Source organism: Bemisia tabaci, chromosome 7 (assembly GCF_918797505.1).
Source record: "Bemisia tabaci chromosome 7, PGI_BMITA_v3".
Lineage (NCBI taxonomy): Eukaryota > Metazoa > Arthropoda > Insecta > Hemiptera > Aleyrodidae > Bemisia > Bemisia tabaci.
The window spans coordinates 6309395-6330125 of record NC_092799.1 but is presented as its reverse complement, the minus strand read 5'-3'; the positions used below and the strand labels follow the sequence as shown (position 1 = coordinate 6330125).

The window sequence follows — 20731 nt, the reverse complement described above, 5'->3', positions numbered from 1 at the left end:
TCACAAGCCAATCTAGCGAAGATGAGTTCTTAAAAAGTCAATAGGAAAAGTCTTGGAGTTTACTCCAACTCTGAAAATGCATTCCGTGCATTTTGCCGCGAATCCTGGAGATTCTCTCTCCGGATTATAAAATTTAATTGTTGTCGATTTCAAGAGACTTCGCGTTTGTGAAAAGCATATCTTCATAGTAATCTTGCCGAAATAAAACCCTGGAACTCTTATACAAAATCCAGAAAACATCACAGTCATAAACTCTGAAAACTTTTAAAAAAGCCAGAAAATCTCGAAATTCAAGCAAATTTGTCGCATGTGCAGAGAATGGCTGATACCAGGTTGCCGAAGAAGGTGTTGAAGTGGGTCCCCCCAGGTAGGCGACGGAGAGGGTGTCCAGCCAAACGGTGGGTAGAGGGCATCCGTGAAGAGATGGAGAGATGTCAGCTTTCGGAGGATCTCTACCATGACATATTCCTGTGGCGATTAGACGTCGCAGAGCGCCTTAGCGCGCCGTAAAAGCTGCTTATACGTACATGAAATATTTTATCAAGGGAAATTCGGCAACGTCGACACGTGGATACGGCGTTTTTCCGTAGGATGGAAGTATCGTGGACGTGCGCGAAATGGCAGCGGTCGCCCGGGTGCCTATCGAAAGTGATGTCGCCGTGATGTGATGGCTACCGTTGTGCAAAAGCGTGTCGCTCGGACTCGAATTTGCATGAGTCTTCCATCGCTCACCCGGGCTCCCGGCTCGTTCGGCCTCACTTGTCCGACGATGACGGATTGACGAGACAGCCGATCGTTTAACGTCGGCGTGCGGTTGGTCCGCCCGGCGAACTTCTCAAGATATTACTCAATGATCGAAACACGACGGATTAGACTGCCGATTCATGCCATCGAGATACGTGAAGACTGAAGATGGGCACTGAGGAATTATCTCAAGTTATAAACGTTAACGAAAAACTAACGTAATAAAATGGGGGAACAAGGCTAAAATACACACAACAGGGTGTCTAGCGACCGGGGAAGCCGGGAGAACTGGGAAATGTCAGGGAAAACGTCAGGGAATCCGCAAAAATTTGGCATGGCAGGGAATTTTATTTTGCTAGGGATTTTCGTGCCAAGAAAACGTCAGGAAAATTGAAAAACACGGATTTTTTGGGAAACGTTTCGCAAATTTTACGCTTTCGGAGATTTCTACCAAAATTTCTTCCAGAGTTTCTGCTGAAGTCTTTTAAATTTTAAAAATAAGGCAAAAATAGTTTGCATAAATTTAGGCACCTGCAAATCTGCATTATTTATTACATTATGTTCCTAAAACATGAAAAAATTCTTACTAAGTTCAAACGTGTTGAAAAATTAGGAATATTTTTCCTTTTTGTCGGCGAAACGTCAGGGATTATTTTTTCCGTCTGTCACGGAATTTAAATTTTTCTCCCGGGTTTTTGGCTGTTTTTGTCAGGGAATTATTTGGGCTATTTGTGTGTATTGTTATTATGAACATTAATAGAATCTGTTGGGAGATTCGGCTCTATTCTTTTCGTGCCTGTACGAGGACAGAATATTCTCAAAATGTATCCGATAGTCGTAATACAAAGAATTCTCGATAGGATACGTACTCAGAAAAATATAAATTGTAATCAATTTTGACCTTATTTGCTTGGCAGGTAGTTGGATGATAGCCAACGGAATATTGAGAGTCAATGCATATCAATACTTGCTCCACAGTGGTTCATTCGAGATTGGACTAACGAGAGTCTTTTTCTGTGCATAAAATTTAGGCGAAATAGTTGATCAGTATTACAAACACTCAGCTGATTTCAGTCGTCCACTGATGAAAATCTAATCGGGGTTTAGCCAGCTAGTGAAAGTAGTATGCAATTGTATTGATTAAAAGTGGTTCGGTTTGAATCAGTAATAATTTCGGAGCAGTCGGCAGCCATGAAGATTTGAATCGATGATTTTGAAAAAAGAAGAAGAAGAAGATGAAGAAATCTGCTATTGAACTGAAACGTTTCTCATCCTATGGCTGTTTGGCAATAATGATGACACTGATTTTAAACTATATGTCATCCAAATTGTTTGATTTTATTCTCTAAGTGAGCGAGTAGTGAGTTAGAGAGTAATCGTAAGTGGCTCTTTGAAACCACAGCTTTATGATGGTAACAGAGAATTTGGTTGTTTTTTCTACTGTTGCGTTGCAGTCTCTTTACGCCTGTGCTGTTCGTGTCGTATAAATAGACCATTCGACAGGTTACGAATACGAGCATTCTAATATGACACATGTTTTCTGTTTAAATTTGGACCGAGTTCATCAGAAAGGAACCGAGTCACATATTTAGTGATATACAGGCAAAAAGTCAATGTGGCCCCTAAAACATCTTCAATGGCCCCTAAAAATCGAGCTCGTTGCGCTACATGGCTTCTAAAACTCAAAGGTGAGTTTCGAACACTGTTAGACAGGGAGAGGAGAAAAATGACCTATGTGACAACATCGGAATTTGACCGCCCCGCTCTTTTGAATGTACTGTCGATAGACAACCCCCCTCCCCCCAGCTTTTGAAGGAGAAAGGGGGCTGCTCCCCCTGTAGGAAAGATGACAAGGGATCGAAGACGGTCAAGTCATCGAAACCGGTGGTCCGCTCTGCCGTGGTAAGGATAAACGGCGTATGCCCATACAAATGTTGCCAAATTTCTTTGAAAAAGATGTACATCCCCCGTAAAATAAATGACTTTGTTTTCTTCAATTCGTGAGAGAATTTAATCCCTAGACAAAGAATGGGTGACGCATCTGAAAATCCAAGACAAATAATTCACCTCTTTTCTTCCGAGTAAGTATTATAATCGGAGAGATTTGACACCGTTCGAATGCACTTACGGTGTTTTTCCCTAGCACGATACATGGAGTGATTGTATTTATTAATGAAAAGGAGATAGGATCGGGGGGCGGGGGGCCCATGGAGGAAGGGGGGGGGGGCGTTACGGTTAAAGGAGACCCGAGACGCTGCGGACGCGCGACAAATTGGACGTATTTGTACTAAAAGAAACTATGTGCGTAGGTTTTTGTGAGACATAGGTCCTTTTGGCTTGAATACGTTCAATTGAGAGCAAAGCTAGTTAATTTTATGGTTAGTTAAGGGACTTCGGAAGGCAAGACCAATGACCAGTGGGCATCGGTCGCGCCTTGCCACCAGCACGCGTTGTCGCTGTCACGAAAAAGAGGAGGAAGAAGGAAAAAGAGGAGGAAGAAGGAAAAAGAGGAGGAAGAAGGAAAAAGAGGAGGAAGAAGGAAAAAGAGGAGGAAGAAGGAAAAATCCTCCGTCGATGAATTAAAACCGGAGTCACGTTGTCTTTTGAAAATTTTGGTGGTGAAGATGATATCGGGGGCGGAGCTTTGACGGACTTGACCCTAAAATTGTGACGTCTGGTTGTGGACTTTCCTTCCTAGAAAGGGTATATTACTCCTCTGATGAAAATCCGAGCCCATGAGCATCCGGAAACATCGAGGTCTCTGCTAAACTACCAAATGGAATTTGGTTGTTTTTTCTACTGTTGCGTAGAAGTCTCTTTGCGCCTGGGCTGTTCGTGTCGTATAAATAGACCATTCGACAAGTTACGAATACGAGGATTCTAATATGACACATGTTTCCTCTTTACATTTGGACCGAGTTTATCAGAAAGGAACCAAGCCACATCAGCTATTGCCAAATTTAATCGGGCAATTTCATTTTTTACATGAGAACGGTTGTGCGGTTTTTTGTGCAAATTTCAGCGGATTTTCTCCACAGTGCGAAGCAAATTCCTGAAATTTTTTAAAGAAGTCCGCACTAACGTTCTCTCGTAAAAAATAAAATGTCCCCGTTTAAATTTGGCCATAGCTGATGTGGCTTGGTTCCTTTCTGTTTAACGCGGTCCGAATACGAATTATTTTGGGAGATACCGAATACGATGCAACCAATCTTGCATCGTATTTTATAGTTCCCGGAACGATCCAACTCCTTGCCTGTCGGAAGAAAATGTATAACGCGCAAAAGAGAGGAAAAATAACACTTACTGAATATTTTATCTTTTTAATTGACGTTCTTCACCTAATCTCCACTGCCCCTTGTCGAACCTCGGTCGAACAAATACAGTGTTCGAAACTCACAGGCGCCAACGCGCCAAATCCGCCTAAAAAATCGGTCATGGCGCCAAAAAAATGAAGGCTCTGCGCCAACGTGGCCCCTGAAAATCTGAATTTTCATATTATGTGATTTTTCGAAATTTTCAGCACCACAAGTGAAAGCTTTTCCTATTCTTCACGATTTCATCATTTATGCTTTTGTCTTCCCCAAGTTACAGCTACCTACTAGTTCTGTTACGAAAACATCTTGCGTCTAATTTTTTACTAAATGCGCCGCAATATATAGGCAAAAAGTCAATTTGGCCCCTAAAAAATCTTCAATGGCGTCCAAGAATCGGGCTTGATGCGCCACATGGCTCCTAAAACTCGAAGGTGAGTTTCGAACACTGAACCACAACCCTTCGGGTATTGAGCGCCTTACCCTCTCCATGTACCCGCTTAAAATGAGTTTTTAGCAGTTCATCTTTTAAGCGCTCAGCCGACAGGCAGCGCTTTTTGATTTCGACTTGCCTCTAGAGTACTAGTATACTAGTGCTAATTCGTTTAAATGGCGCACCAGCTCATCGATGTGTAGGCTTTTTTTTGGGGGGGGGGGGGGCCATTTTTAAAATAAATAAAGCTGTGAAAACTGTATTTTATGCTTTTAACGTAATGCGCAGGTAGTTTCGATCGTTTGTCTATAAGAAAATTTCTTAGCGGTAGAGTAATTCTTATCGAAATTGATCGTGGAACTTAAAGGAAGCCTTAAAAAAACGCGCCTGATGAGCTCAACGGTGACTATCATTTTCGGGAACCGAAAAAACGCGTTTACGGTTTCCTTGGTAACCTTTGTTGGCTATCAGCTGATGTTTTGTTTCCATTTCCCAGCCAAGTCGACGGAGTTTATACTTCCTTTCTTCACTAAATACATTGACTAACACCTGAGCGCTTTTCTAATACGACAGTATTAGAACTTTCCCGCTTGTTTTATTTTGTGGATTTGTGATTAAAAAATACAAGCTCGACAACACTGGCTCCGACTGAGGTCGGCCGAAGCGATGACACAGCCGTCCAACCCATTTCTCCGAGCGTCAGATTTTAAACCGACCGAAATCTTCGCTTTTTATGCACTGCTCTCGATACCCAACCGAACAGAATCAGGCTAATTGTACGATGAGCCGCGGGTGCCGCGAATCAAAGGTTGTTTGCCTTTAAGAGGGCAGCGTTTACCATCGGTGTACTCTCTCGCGTCGCTAACAATGCGATCGAGTGATGTTCTCCGCAACACGCCGATTTTAAAAAAAAACCCTCCAGTCATGTCCGTCAATCATGCAGAGAGAATTATTCGACGGTCGTCATTGAAAATCTTTCACATCATAAATATATAGTCGCTCTACAACGCACTCTGGCGTTCTGCGACACCCAAACGCCACATACTACATATCGACGGTGAAACTACCAAACCACGTATCTCGGTTTGCGACATCGCAGACTTCCTGTCATACTTTATTTTTTAAATGAAAAACTATTTATCGTCCAGTCTTGAAAATTTCTGTGATTTTTCCTCTTCGTGCGGAGAAAATTCTGTGAAAATTTCAAGGAATGATATTGATTTGGTCTACTTCAAAAAAATAAAATGCGAGCGTAGATTTTTAAACACCGCAAACGAGATACGTGGTTTGGTAGTTTCACCGTCGATATGCCTTTCACTTCACTTTACTCCCTTTTTTAGACTACTGATGATAAACTTCAAAAGGCGATGGATCGTATTCGATAGTGGTTCGATGTATCGTTTGATTCAAAACAATAGAACATAACCTCAAACCAAAAGTTTAGGATGTAAATTGGAAAAGCTGAAAATGAGAAAATTCCTGACAATATCACTTTTCATTGTCATTTTGTGTCAATGAGGATAAAAAATCTATCACAAACAACCCGTTCCTACGGATTGCTCAACTGTCTTTAGAAGCTATTTTTACATGTTGAACCAATCGATATCGCTGCAGTCACACCAGTTCGATGTATCGAATACGATCTTTTGCAGTGCGATTTAGATTCAGTGGCTCACAGGAGAGTGGATACTAGGATTATGGAAGTGCCAAGGTTCTGTTGTTGAATTGACGGAAAGTCTACAAGTACCCTTCATTGAATGGACCACTAGACAAGGTACGAATTTCAGCATTGTGATACATGTTTCCTGACCAAAATTTCACGTAGAACACGATACGCACAACGAAAATTACCGAAATTAACTCCTTACGAAGATATTTAATGATTCTTGATGCGTGAATTGAAACCACCTGCTCATGAAAACTCAATGCTCTACGTGATTCACGTCGCGCGCTAAACGTTATCATCAACGTCTCAGCGATATATAAATCTGGCAACCTCAGTCCTGACGCTTTGGCTCAGCTATAGCAAATTGCTTATAGTTTGAACAACACATGGTGGGAAATGAACATTGCTCGATTGAGAAGCTTGCTGAAACCGTTGTAGTGCGCGATTTGACTCACGTAGAGCTTTGAGTTTCTTGTGAGCGGGCAGTTCAAATTCCTCGTAACTGATGTGAAATAAAAACGTTAATATCTTCGCTAAGAGTTGGTTTCAATAACTTTTGTTGCGCGAATCGTATTCTACGTGAAATTTTGGTGCAGAACATGTATTAGAATGCTAAAATTCGTACCCTGTCTAGTGGTCCATTATGAACTTTTGGCGCTGAGTTTAAAGGGGAAGGGGTAGCAGAGCAATGAGGCCAGTTTATGGTCAAATGTGGAATTTGACCATGCCCCGCAATCTAAATTTTACCTACTGGCCTGTTTTCTCTATGTCCTAGAGTAAGGCAACAGTTATTTTTTATGGGAGCGCGAACACTTGAATCCTCCTACAGAATCGTTCATTTGCGCTCGTAGGTAAGAGAAAAGTTTCATGGCTCGAATCATCGTGTTGATGACCCTTAAAAGACGTGTTTAGTGCTGTTTGAATTTATTTATTAGTTTTGTCTTAAATGGAATGTTCAGAGACATTTTTAACAACCGTGTTTTTCTGCGTTTTGCTTTGTATCGGCATCGATTCTGACAGCGAAGATTCTTCCACAGAGCGGAGCTTTTCTATAATCACTTTTGTTAACGAAAATTTTTGACTATACTATAAGGTTAAATTGCCTAGAATCTTTGACAGATGATCAAATCGTCGCCCGGCTGACAAAAGGGCGTAAAAACAAATTAAGATGAGCCCGAAAAATCATTGAACTATATGGACGACAAGGTCAGCAAGTCGACGATGTAGGGCCATCATAGATAAGATCAGGTGGTGAATTCAGCGGACGAATCGGACCATATTTTGAAAAAAGGAACCAATATTTCTGGCTTATCTTAGAAACATCATAAGTGTCATTGGTTTTTCTGTACAGAAAGGTGCTTTTATGGAAGAGCCAGAGATAGTGGTGCCTAAAATACAAATCATGCAAATCTTAATATAAGAGATGCAACATGTACTCCGATTAATCGAGAGCTAATCATTGCCGTACGACTTCGAAATTTTGATTTCTTTCTTTGATCAGGTGACAAGGGCTTTACTTACACACACATATTCAGCGAGGGATCCTGTAGAAAATCCTTTTCTTAATAGCAGGGCAGAATCTAGCTCCTCCGATTGAAAATGGAATTGATACGATTGGGCGTATGTTACATTGTCACGCACAGGCGCGAAGAGACTTGAACGCCGCGAGTAGAAAAAACAACCAAATCCTCAAATGGCATTTAGGGGGCTGATTTCAGTGGAGCACCAGACATGGTGCAAATCGAAGCGTTCTGATACGTGTTCTCTCATCAAATAACCACGCAGAGCACGGTTTGGCAACGAAAATTACTAAAAGTTACTCCTAATCAATAAGATATGAACCATTTGCGATGTAAAAATTCAAACTTCCCGCTAAAAAAAAGTGCATTTTTTTGCCATTTACGCATTTACTAGGCAAAAATTCGTCCAGAAAAGTGCTCTCTCAGAATTTCATCGATCATCACTTAACGAATTTCATGTTCAACAAGTTTCTCATCAGTCATCAAATAGTGCTTACCTCCGAATTTAACTTCTGCCTCATCCGATTGCTTAAATTTTTATTGCGGGGTCTCCATAATGCACTGTCCCTGTGCTCCTCTCTGAATTATTATCGAATATCATCAAGTGCACGTAAAGAAAGAAGTTCATTTTTTAATCGTAAAAGCTCTCTCTCGCAAAAACAAATGTAATGCAATATAATTGAATGTCCATCCACTCTTTTTTGTCGTAATTATTAATTTTCTAAACGCGAGATCATTTCTTGGAACTTGATTAGTGGTTGAAATGTCACCTCACATCCGTGGACCTTGATCTTATATCGCGGCTGAAATTGCGAATGAAAGAGCGGTATTACCTCTCAACGTTCCAGGTTTTAAGGCAAAAAATCGACCTTTCCTCAAATTGCGAGATTTCTTCGAAGTTGAAGAGATAATACAAGTGGATACTAGAAGATCCGTGGGATCTTCATAGTGCACTTTTTTTGAGAAGTCAGTGACCTTAATGATCGATTGAAATCCAACGCAGTGTTTTTCCTCTTTTTTTTTTTTTTTTTTTTTTTTTTTTTTTTTTTTTTTTTTTACCGAATCGCTTGGATAAGTCATTTCTGGTATTATGTCACAATTAGTTTGTAATGCGCCTCACCGCTTTAATTTCATCATAGCCTGGCGCTAACTTTCCTTATTCACTTGTTGGCGCATCTGCCTTGGCTAAATTATTTTGTCACTTCGTGTAGAAGCAAATATTTCGCAGTGACAGCTGAACTTTGCGAGAACAGTACTTTGCTTTAAGCAGAATCCGATGATCCCAAGATCTTTCGCTCGAGACTAACGGGGTCTTTTTCTGGAATTTCTTGTTTGATAAATTGATTGTGGTAAGACATTAAGCCTGCGTCAATATGTCGGAAGCAATTAGCAATCGCCGGCAATTTTTAAGCAATTTACGTGACTAAAATTTTTTAAGAAAACTCACTTGCACGTTGTTTGGGCGCGTTGTTGCACAAAACAACGTGCAAGTGAGAATTCTTAAAAAATTTAAATTATTACGTTGTAGTGCGAACCCGAACATTTACGTTAATTTCACGTGACTTTTCGATGCGTTACAATAATAAGCACAGCATAATGAAGGTTCAATGCGTAACCTTTTAAAGCTAGATCTCGGCTGGAGCGCCTTCATTTTTTGTAATACTCTACGCTTCGTCTAAGAGTTAGTTTAGTTGCCTACCTGACTATTGTCACGGATTTCACTAGACGCTCTCCTAAGGGTGCCATGTTTTAATGGAGGAAAAACAATTCCATTCACATTTTAAGCAAAATAATAATCGCGCAGTACTCTAATATTGCTCGTTTATTTCTGAATTTCACAATTTTCTATGTGTTCATCAGTGGCTTGCAAATCGTCGGCGATTGCTGATTGCCTGCGACGGATACATTTTATTAATCAAGCAAGTGCTGTAATACACAAATGTTTCCCGTCTCAACAGACGGAACCGAGCTTTTCATCGAGGCGGAATCAATTCGATGTACTTATTCTAAAAGGACCTATCTTGCACGCAAACCCAATATGCACATAGTTCCTTTCAGCACAGATACGTCCAATTTTCTGAAAACCAACTTCGGATGGTTGGTCGTAAAGAACGAGTTGCTTTGAAAATGAAAGGCTTTAAACTGCCGTGCCAAGGAAAAATACCGTATGAACTTTTGTGCATTGTCAAATTTCCTCGGATAAAACGTTTATTTTTGAAGGAAGTCAAGCATATTTTTCCTTGAAAATTTTAGACATTTTAGATTCCGAAAAATTTGAAGACAAATATTCACATCTCCCCTTGTAAACGCGCTTTTTATGAAGGAAAATTTGGCAACGCCTGAAAGTTCATACTGCGTTCTTCCTTAGCACGGCAGTATAAACGTCCTCCCCCAGAGACGAGATATACCGCTGATTAGCCGAGAAAAGTAATCAAGAAACAAGTACGAACTCTCCTTGATGCTGGTGGCGAAAGATGGGATGCGCACACTAACTACACGTGCACAGAGATGCCGAACGGTCCGGTCGTTTCGGCACCGAAGAAACGTCGGGGGAAATCTCCTTTTTTCGAAGGAGCTAGCAACGGTGTGGAAATTTGAATACAATATGATTAAAGTCTTACGCTTGACAATGAACTCGAACGCATCGGACGGACGGGCGAGCGCGGATTGCATCTCCCGTCCACTCCCTGATTGGAAAATGCCGGTATTCATAAGTGACGTCATAGGTAGTTGGACATACTGCCTTGTTACGGAAAAACGCCGTATGAGCATTCGAATGTTGCCAAATTTCCTCGCAGAAAGTATTAATTTTTGAAGAAGGTTATACGTATTTTTTCTTGAAATTTTCAGACTTTTCAGATCAAATTACGAACGAAATACTCGAAGAGCAAGAAAAGAAATATCTTCGATTTTTTCTGAAAATGTGTGATTTTTCAAAGGGAATTTGGCACCGCTTGATGGTTCATACGGCGTTCTTCCTCAGGACGGCAGCATACGGCTATTCGTCTGAGGCTTGCAATTACGTTCGGATGATTTTAATGAACAACAATTCTCGCAATTTCGCAACACTGGTCTTCGTCCAATCAAAAAACACGCGAAACAATTGTGACAGTTTACACAATTTTGTAAATTTATGAAAGCCTCCGAATGTTCAATATTTTGGGGGAAAAATGACTCTTCAAATTTACGGACCCTCTTGTTCCAGCCTCTTCAAATGCTCCTCATATATATCAATAGTAAAGCTCTGAAAGTTTTGTGTTCTCTGACATGCTGTAAATTTCAACATAAATGTTCTTCAAGAGCTAAAAACCATTTGAAATATTATACCGACTATGATGTGCAGTTTTACTGAGAATTCTCTCTTACATTAGCAATTAATTACTTTTTTTAAAATTGAAGCGCTGGGCGCGGGTGCAGAAAAAGCATTTCTTAGTTGCGGTGTCTCAGGATATTCGTTAACGTTTCATCCATTTTAATTGAGGGAAATGCATGAAATTCGTATAAATTTTACAGAATTTTTTTTAATGATTAAACGAATAATTTTAGAAAATTCACTCAATCATTTTCTCTCTAAATATGAATCAGCAGTGCAGATTCTGAAAAATCTCGACCAAGAAATGCCCTTTCCGCACCCCAACGCCTCTATTCCGAAAAGAATCCGAATTTCAATAATCTCTTCGCAAAAAAATAGTCGGTATTGATAACAAAACCTTCTGTTCACAGGGCTCCTGCACTTTCTCTGCTATACTTAAGAACATTTCTGTTGTGAGCGAACGGAACTTCGGCCGTGAGCACAGAATACTCTATCCTCACAAAAGAAACTTCTGCAGCTGCAAAAAGAAAGTGCAAGAGCCCTGAGAACAGAACTATTTTTTCCAGTGCAAGTAAGAATATTTAACTAATGGCCTATGCATTTTACAAAATGCTTAATTTTACTACTTGCCTGTGACAGATACAGGGCGATCCAGAGTTAAACGGCCAAACTGCAGGAGCGTGTTCTACGGGTCAAAATAAGACTTTTTTATTTCATAAAGTTTTTTTACAAAAATGCTCCCATTCGGAACTAAGCCCTTTTCCCCAAAATTTCGGAAAGCAAATAATTTTTCCTGAACTTTGGCAACGACTGTGAACCAAATGTCATGAAAATTTGTACTTCCATGTACTTTTATGCCCTGAATTCATAAATGATCCAAACGAAAATCGGAATCTCAATTTAGAGAGGGGGTTTGGGGTGTTTCGGCTCCTGCAGTCTGGCCGTTTAACCCTGTATCATCATATATATACACTGGGTGTCTACAAGTCCGGAATTTCCGGAAATAGTACGGATTTCTTAAGAGCGGTCCGGAAGTACTGAAAAAGTGCGGAAATTCTGCCAGAAGGTCCGGAATGTTTTTTTAATTTGTTGTGATATTTGTCGCAATTTGAGCGAGAAATTCAACTTTTTAAAATTTTTCGAATTTTTTCAATTGGAGGTACTGAAAAAGTACTGAATTTTTACTGTTGAGGAGGTACTGAAAATATTGGGAATGCACTGAGAAGTACTGTAAAAGTATTGATTTTGGCCAGCCTGTTTTAGTAGACACCCTGATACATGGATATCATTTTGCAATTTGGACCTATAAATTCTGGCTCATCTGAAAAAACACTTATGTGCGCTTTTTTTTACACCGGGCCAGAATTTATAGTTCCAAATTGCAAAATGCAGTCCACATTTTCCAAGGTTCTCTCCAATACTAACCCGGACGCTTTTCTCTGTGCCCAGGTTGAGATGCGGTAGCCCGGATGGCGATGGGTGAATTCCGGCGGACGCACTCCAAGGTCTGGTGGTCGCACTACCCCTCGGACGACGGCGACGACGAGGACGGGCCCTCCGGCTCGGGGGCGGGGCACCCGTGGGGCCCGGGGGCGGCCCCCTCGCCGCACTGGGGCCCCGGCCTCTCCCTGAGCGGCATCGGCATCGGCGAGCGCCGCTTCTCCAGCAGCCCCAGCAGCGGCTCCCACAAGTCCCAGGACTCCGGCTTCTCCGACTCCGAGTCCAGCTCTCCCTCCGGCAGCACCCGCAGCACCAGCGGCACCAAGATCAACAAGAGCCCCCTCAAGGAGGAGGAAGACGAGGCTCGCGATGACGTCAGCGATGGGGTCAGGGATGACGTCAGCGATGGAGTCAGGGATGATGTCAGTGATGGAGTTCGAGATGATGTCAGCGATGGGGTTAGAGATGATGTCAGTGATGGAGTCAGGGATGATGTCAGTGATGGGAGCACGCCTGAGCCCAAGTTCGTGGACCCGATGCTCCTGCGCATCCCCCTCTCGAGGATACCCCGCGTTTGCCTCGCTCACAAGTCCAAGCCGGACCCCGAGGCCGAGTCCAAAATCGCCCCCAACGAGAATATCATAATCGATATCAAAGAGGAGGTAAGTGCATCCTTAATTTGCCGTGTGATGGAAAAACGCCGCATGAGTTTTCGGATGTCACCAATGCCTTAAGTAAACACGGATTTTTTAGAGAATGTTCATATATTTTTCCTCCGTTTTTCAGAGTTATTCGCTCGCAATTTAGTTTATAGTATCTATAGCTTTCAAAAAATATGCATAGAAAAAAAACACCAAAAACTGGTACCCAAAATGTAGGTAACGATGTGGTAAAATTGTGCTGGATCCGCACTATTTTGCGGAGAAAGCAAGGCCAAGAAGTTCGAACAAACTTGAGAAAATGTAAATCAGAATTTTTTCTAATTTTTCTCTAAAATATAGTATACTCGATCAGAGGAATTCGGCAACATTTAAATTTTGTATGGCGTTCTTCCGAAGCACGTTTCAGATCTGTCACATCCCATTTTCAAAAGAAATCAGAAAAAATAAAGAACACGAGATTTTTCTGGTTTTTTAAGAACACTCAAGTTTTACAACTTTTTATCAAGATATTACACAGGAAAATAAAAGGAAAGCCTGAATTCTCATCAGGGAATTATTCTGTGAAATTAGGAAAAACCATCGGATTATTAGGTAATGAAGAAAATACGATTCTGTGCCCAAGTAGTACAAAACGGAAATATTGAAATAAAATTGCGATTTAATGCAACGTAAGTACAACTTTCATACCATGAAATCGCAATATTTTGATGTAATTTTGTCAATTGATTTCTAACAATCAACAAAATGCGTTCTATGTGTTTGAAAGATGAGCGAGTGACAATGCAATGCATTATTGCAACCTATTTCAAGTTAATTGCAATGAATTCCAACCGAAGGTGCTCCTTCAATTAGTGAATAGGCGACATACACAACACTCCGATGCAGTAGCAAAGCAATATAATCCTATCAAGTAGTTGCAGGTTCTTTTACTTCAACCACTTGGGCAATTTAATTGGTTCACTACTATAGGGTTGTAAAGCATGGTGTCTAGGACCAGGAATACCAGGGATTCATTAAGGAATGAAACTTTCAGGGAAAATTAAGAGACTTCGTTTCAGGATCTAGGAATCTCTTCTTCTATCTACCTCTTAGAGGCAACTTTGTTTTCAAATTTTGCGGAGCTTTTAAGTACTTATTGTTATCAAGATTTGCGTTATTGCATCTGAGTCACCTTTATTGACATCTTGAATGATATTTTTGAACTTTTAAATCGCATCAGAATAACAGGGAAGCTTTTATTGACCAGATAGTATAAGCATGAGTAACGCTTTTGAAGTTTAAATTATCTGAATGTGCACCAAAAATCGGTTGAAAGATGACAATATGCTCGATACCTATTCATATCTGGAACTCTGGAGAGTTGTGTAGTTTTTCCCAAGAAAAACCCGGGGGAATGGGAGAAAACTTCAGTTTTCCATCAGGGAATGAGCTTCTGAAAGTAATGGAAAAATCAGGGAATGAACATGGTCAAAGATTCTAGACACCATGCTTTCAACAAGAGATGTGCCTAGTGCCTTCAATTAGTAGATAGGCAACATACACAACACCCCGATGCAGCAACAATAATTTACCATGTAATCGCAAACTCTGTTACTTTAGCTACTTGGGTGGTTAAAATGCTTGTTACCATAGGGTTATGAAGTCCCTCCTCGTTTTCGCATCAACTATTTTTTTTTTTATTAGTATCAAGCGAGCTTTCACAATGAAAGTATACACTTTGTTTCTAAAGAATAAGTAAAAGTGAAAATACAAACAACCGAGAAGTTTGTAACTTATCTAAGTACAAAAACGCATCAACTATACTGTCAACTTTTGACTATTTCTTTCTCTGTTTGGCAGGTGAGCCAGGACGAGCTGACACGTCGCTACAAGACGGAGCCGCGGAAATGCGAGCCGAGCTACCAGCGCCACTCGGTCTCCCTCGAGCTCCACAGCTCCCCGTTCCAGTTCCAGTTACCGCCCAAGTTCAACAGCATGGAGTGTCTCCTCAACGAGCAGAACCTCTTCTCCAGCACCAGGAACACCCCCCGGCGTCGCTCCAGCCTCACCGACGATTCGGACGCCTCGCCGCCGCCCTCCCCCAAACCCGTCCGCAAGTCCACCTGCAAGATCGTCGAAGAAATACCAAAGAAATCCTTCCTCCAGGCCCTCAACGCCTCCCGGCTCGACTCCAGTGAGAAGGAAAACATCCAACCCAACCTCAATAGCTCCGCGGAGAGTCGTATCCCAGACAAGAACTCCAATCTGAGTCGTCCCTTGGAGAAGAACTCGAATAAGAGTCTTCTTATCGGAAAGAGCCTTAGGGAATGTAGACCTTGCGAGAAGAACTCTAACGAAAGCCATCCCAGCGATAGCTTTACGGAATGTAGACCTTGTGAGAAGAACTCTAATGAAAGCCATCCCAGCGATAGCTTTACGGAATGTAGACCTTCTGGAAAGAACTCTATTGAGAGCCATCCCAGCGATAGCTTTACGGAATGTAGACCTTCTGGAAAGAACTCTAACGAGAGTCATCCCAGCGATAGCTTTACGGAATGTAGACCTTCTGGAAAGAACTCTAACGAGAGTCATCCCAGCGATAGCTTTACGGAATGTAGACCTTCTGGAAAGAACTCTAATGAGAGCCATACCAGCGATAGCTTTACGGAATGTAGACCTTGCGGAAAGAACTCCAGTGAGAGTCAACCCAGCGAGGAAGAATGCAGACCGTGCGAAGAGAACTTCAGTGAGAGTCATCCTACTGGAAAAGAACGTCTTTCCTGCGAGAAGAATTCCCCCAGTGGAAAGAACTCAAGTGGGTGTCAGTCTTGCGAAACCCAAGAGGGTGAAGCTGATGCTTGCGACAAGACCGCCTCGGCCGAGAAGGACCCCTGGGTGACCTCGCAAGTCGTGGAGAGCGGCTGGAAGGAGAGCTTCAGGGAGGAGATCCGAGAGAAGACCTCCAAGTACAAAGAAACCGTGTTCTGCGGGACGAGTGATAAGACTTCTAGTGATAACGAGCGGACGGGGCGCTACTCGAGCATCATCCAGATCACCGCGGAGCGGACGAGCGTCTGCGACCGGGTCACCGAGGGCCTGGAGCGGATCCCGGAGGAGAGCCCGACGTCGACGACGAGCGAGGAGACGGTGCGCTTCATCGGGAACATCGACCTCTCGAAGACGGAGGAGCGGGACGAGCGGAACGTGGCGACGGGCGAGGACAAGGACAAGACCTCGAAGAGCAACCTGTCGTGGTCGCCGATCAAGTCGGAGACGGAGGAGGTGGACGGGTCGCCGAACAAGACGGTGGTCTTCGGGGCGGCGAGCGAGCTCCCGGGGGCGCCCTCGCACACGTCGACGCCCAAGGGCGTCCCGGCGCCCAACAGGGCCCGGCGCGACCAGCGGCGCCTCAGCCGCAAGGGGCTCTTCCTCCAGCAGGAGACCAAGAGGTAAGCTGATCTCATTCCCGCTTGTTTTGGAGCAGGGTTGAAAAAAAGAGCAGGGTTGAAAAAAAGAGCAGGGTTGGAGGCTGGGAAGGTGCGACAGGATACAATAAAAAACAATGGAGATGTTACATGTGTGAGGAATTTCCAATTTGACTACTTACTGATTCTTACGTAAAAGTTTTCGAGAAACACGATGGTGTCACTGGTTTTCTATGAAACCAACTCCCAAGCTCAAAAAAGCTCTCAAGTTGAGGCCAAAATGGAGGAGATATCCCACGCTATCCTGAGAGTTCACCTCTACATGAAGACAAACTCTCCATGCAAAGATAGGGAGCAAATACATTGACAGGGCTGCCACTTTATTTGGGGACTCTAAAACTGAAAACACGGCATCACTGCTAATGTATTTGCTCCCTATCTTTGCATGGAGAGTTTGTCTTGATGTAGAGGTGGACTCTCAGGATAGCGTGGGATATTCCCTCCATTTTGGCTTCAACTTGAGAGCTTTTTTTGAGCTTGGGAGTTGATTTCAGAGAAAACCAGTGGCACCATCGTGTTTCTCGCGAACTTTAACATGAGAATCAGCAGTCAAATCGCAAATTTCTCACTCATGCAACATCTCCATCTAAAAAGCGGGTAACAAGGCTAAAATTTCACAAACAAGACCAAGACTTTTCGGCTGAAAATTCAGCCATCCTCAGTTGGATACATAAAAAGAAAAATGTTCAGAAATCTACAATGCCTGTACCTTTCAAATCGAGAATTTTTGAATGTTGAGAAAGTGAACACTCTTGATTTGAAAGGTACAGGCAGGTACTACGAGTATTTTAGATTTTCTAACATTTTTCTTTTTATTTATCCAACTGATGATAGCTGAATTTTCAGCCGAAACGTTTTGATCTTGTTTGTGAAATGTTAGCCTTGTTACCTGCTTTTTAAATTGTTTTTTATTGTTTATCTTGTCACAAGCTGCGGAGCATCTGTCATATCTCGTGATGACAGGATGGCAGGTGTCAGGGAGAACCTGGAAGAGTCAGGGAATTTTGAAATAACCGGGGTCAGGTAAAAGTCAGGGTAGCAAACAGAGCCGGATTTACCTACTTGCCGCCCATGGGCCGCCTGTATTTTGCCGCCCCCTCTCATTTCGTTTTGAAACATCGATACAAACCATCAAGTGAACGTGCCAGAGGAGGAGGGGTGCATAAAACGCGTTTACTCGCGTTGGGCACATTTTTTGTGAAAACCCTGTCACCACTAGCAAAAGTTCACGGAACTTTGCGCGAAAATTAAATTCCGTAAACCTATCCCTGTGTGGACAAGGCCTTTCATTAATGAGAAAAGAACGAAAAAATTATGAAAGAATAAACATGAATATGGTTTAATGATTTTAATTTCCGCCACCGCGCCAACCGCGCTGTGTTTGGTGCAAAGCGTGAAGTATCCCTACAGTCTTGTAGGCGCTATGCGTTTCACGCGCCGCACACTGTGGTATTGGACCTGAAAAGCTGGCCAAAACTATTTATCACCAGATATCGCCGAGTTTTAAAAATATTTTACAATCAGTACTTCTTCTTAAGTGATAATATGCACAATTTAACCACTTAAGACATCATACGACAATTTGCGGAGAGTTTAAAGAGGGTGCAAGAAGCCCTCCAAAAAGCCTTTAAAAGGACGCAAAGTATCTAACTAAAGCGGTGCATTTAGACGAGTTTCTCCTTCACCTATGGTCTACTTTTTGAAATAAGGACTTTCTATTACCTCATTAATGGTTTTTTTTAAAAACAGCGTAAGTCACTTCAAAATTTTTGACCAAACAGCCGATCTCTCACATTGAGGAGTAAATTGTACATTTCTCAAAACAATTAATATGAATCATTCTAGATATTAGATTTTTGACAGTTTTGAATCAAAATTAGTCCTAATATGAAAGTGCGGGACCTCCATATGATGATTTGAGGATAAATTATAAGATGAAAATGAGTTTTATCATAATAAGAACCATTGTAAGGACAGAAAGCACCTGTGAAAAAGATTCATTTTGATGGGTTCCTTCCTAACCCATGGTCCCACATCTCAAAGTGAGGCACTTCACTAAGAAATTTGTAAGAAAACCACATATCTCACTTTTACGAGGCTTCAAGTGTGCCTCACAGCGTAATTTTATGGTGCCAGAGGGCCACTTTTAAGGCCCCATCCCCGGGGCCGCATGGACTCAAATTTGTCTGTCAAAGTAAATCATGGCATAAATATGTCTATACTCAAAATGCACGAAGATATTGTTAGATAACGGATTAAGCACATTTGCAAGACTTTAAAGTGACCCTCCCATCCGCTTTCAAATTATTTTTTTTAATCCCTCTTTGGCGTAGGGGCCAAAAAAACAGGTTGGGTGACCAAATATCACCCAATTGGTACTAAATGGGTCAGAGCTGTTGGAAAAATACAATTTCAGTCGTCATATCGACATAATTTTTCCCGTTCATTTTTGTGAAAATCGCTCAAAAGTCCATGTTTGAAGTCAAAAATTTCAATTTCCTCAGTTTTCCTCAGTCTGTCGACCCTGAATCCTGAAAATACCTACTTCGGACTATAACATTCCGCCTGAAACCGCTTGAGAGTAGTTGAGAGAAATTTTTAATCGGACTGTGAAATTCGAAAAAAACGTTTACTTTTACATCACTTTTCAACCTCCTGTGAAAATCACTAAAAAAGGAAATTTCGAAAATACTGTGGTTAGTTGTGTAGAATATACCCTTAAGAATGTGTTGCATATCGCCGAACTTCCCTCCCATGGTCGCACAGTTGAAGTAAACCGATCGACGAGTAGCGCGTCGAAACATATAAAAAAAATCGCTGAGAAATAGGTAACTTCGTGGTCTCTTCGCGGGAAATTGAGCCACTCGAAAAATGGCACATACATGGCTACTGGGGTAAAAAACGGTGTAGATTTCGAATATCACATTGGTTTTCCAAAAAAAAAAAAATTTAAAATTGAGGTTTTGGCCAGGTTTTTCGGTCAAATACCACAGTGTGCGCCGACCGCTGCTGACCACACTATTTTTGACGCAATGCGTGAAGTATTCATGCAGTCTTTTAGGCACTAAGAGTTTCACGCCAACCGCTGCTGACCGCACTACGTGTGAAGTATTCGAAGAGTCTTGTAGGCGCTAATATGTATGGATGCAGCAGGGCAAGGCTCGATCATCTTTCCAAAAGTGGTCAATTTTTTCATTTTTTTTAAAAAAAAAAGTAGGTCATTTGGCTGGCAATTTAGACAGTTTTGACTTTCAAGCCCTCTTTTAGAAGATTTTTAATACTTGTGGTTGGATCTGAAAAATACATAGGTATGAGCAAATTAAACAATCTCCAAGAAAAATCAAAATCAGAACATTCCATATTCATTTTAATCAAAAGAATTGTATTTAAATCTCATTAAATTCCGTTTTTACACTGATGTTGCGGCTTCCATAATAACTATCCATGAAAATTTTGAAGGTATGTGAGATTGACTTTATTCGAATAAAAAATTGTCATTTTATCCCAATTATAATAGGTAAAATCAAATACGTAAGCGCAATTCTCACCTTTTTTTTTCTTTTTCCCCCATCAATCGAAGAGAGGCACATGCAGGTTGCTTTAGTCTAATATTTTTCGAATTATGATCGTGCGTTTCTCTTATCCTCTCTTCAAATATTTACGTCTCTGCTCTGTCAGGTATTTGTTCCATCTCTCTGATCATCCTTTTTCGTTCAATTTGCAGCAATTGGGATTCCTCAGTAGCTCAGTGGCTCTTTGAACTAGGAACCAGGTATGAAGCTGAGTGCATGACCACTCTTCAACATAAATGCCTCACAACTGGTCACAGTCAAAAGGTTTCTGTAATTACCGCTGCTTCATCTCAATTTGTCCGAGACTTGCAACAACGGACAAAATGTATTGCTGCGGAATTCTCCAAGCTCTACAGGTTTGTTGTTTCAGATGTTTTCACAACAGAACAATCACGTTCACTGTAGCAGTGGCGTGGCGTGAATTACGATGTATCGATTGATATGTAATTTAAACCTATGGTAAAGAATCAATTATTAAGGTGTTCGCTGCGAACACCCTATTTATCGATCCTTTTCCATAGATTTAAATGGCCGATCAATCGATGTATCGCAAAGCACGCCACACCACTGCACCGTAGGAATATTTTAACCACAGAAATGAGGAAA

General features: G+C 41.7%; 1 protein-coding gene across 2 annotated transcripts in view; it reads left to right on the top strand.

Annotated features, from left to right (window-relative positions):
• insc (spindle orientation adaptor protein inscuteable) overlaps positions 1-20731 on the top strand; it is a 199442-nt gene that overhangs the window by 171259 nt on the left and 7452 nt on the right. For both annotated transcript variants that reach the window (XM_072302100.1, XM_019044956.2), the window contains 3 exons: positions 12437-13089; positions 14929-16517; positions 20278-20481. In XM_072302100.1, the coding sequence (XP_072158201.1) occupies positions 12457-13089; positions 14929-16517; positions 20278-20481 (2426 nt within the window). In that variant the 5' untranslated portion in view covers positions 12437-12456. The remainder of the gene's footprint in view (positions 1-12436; positions 13090-14928; positions 16518-20277; positions 20482-20731) is intronic.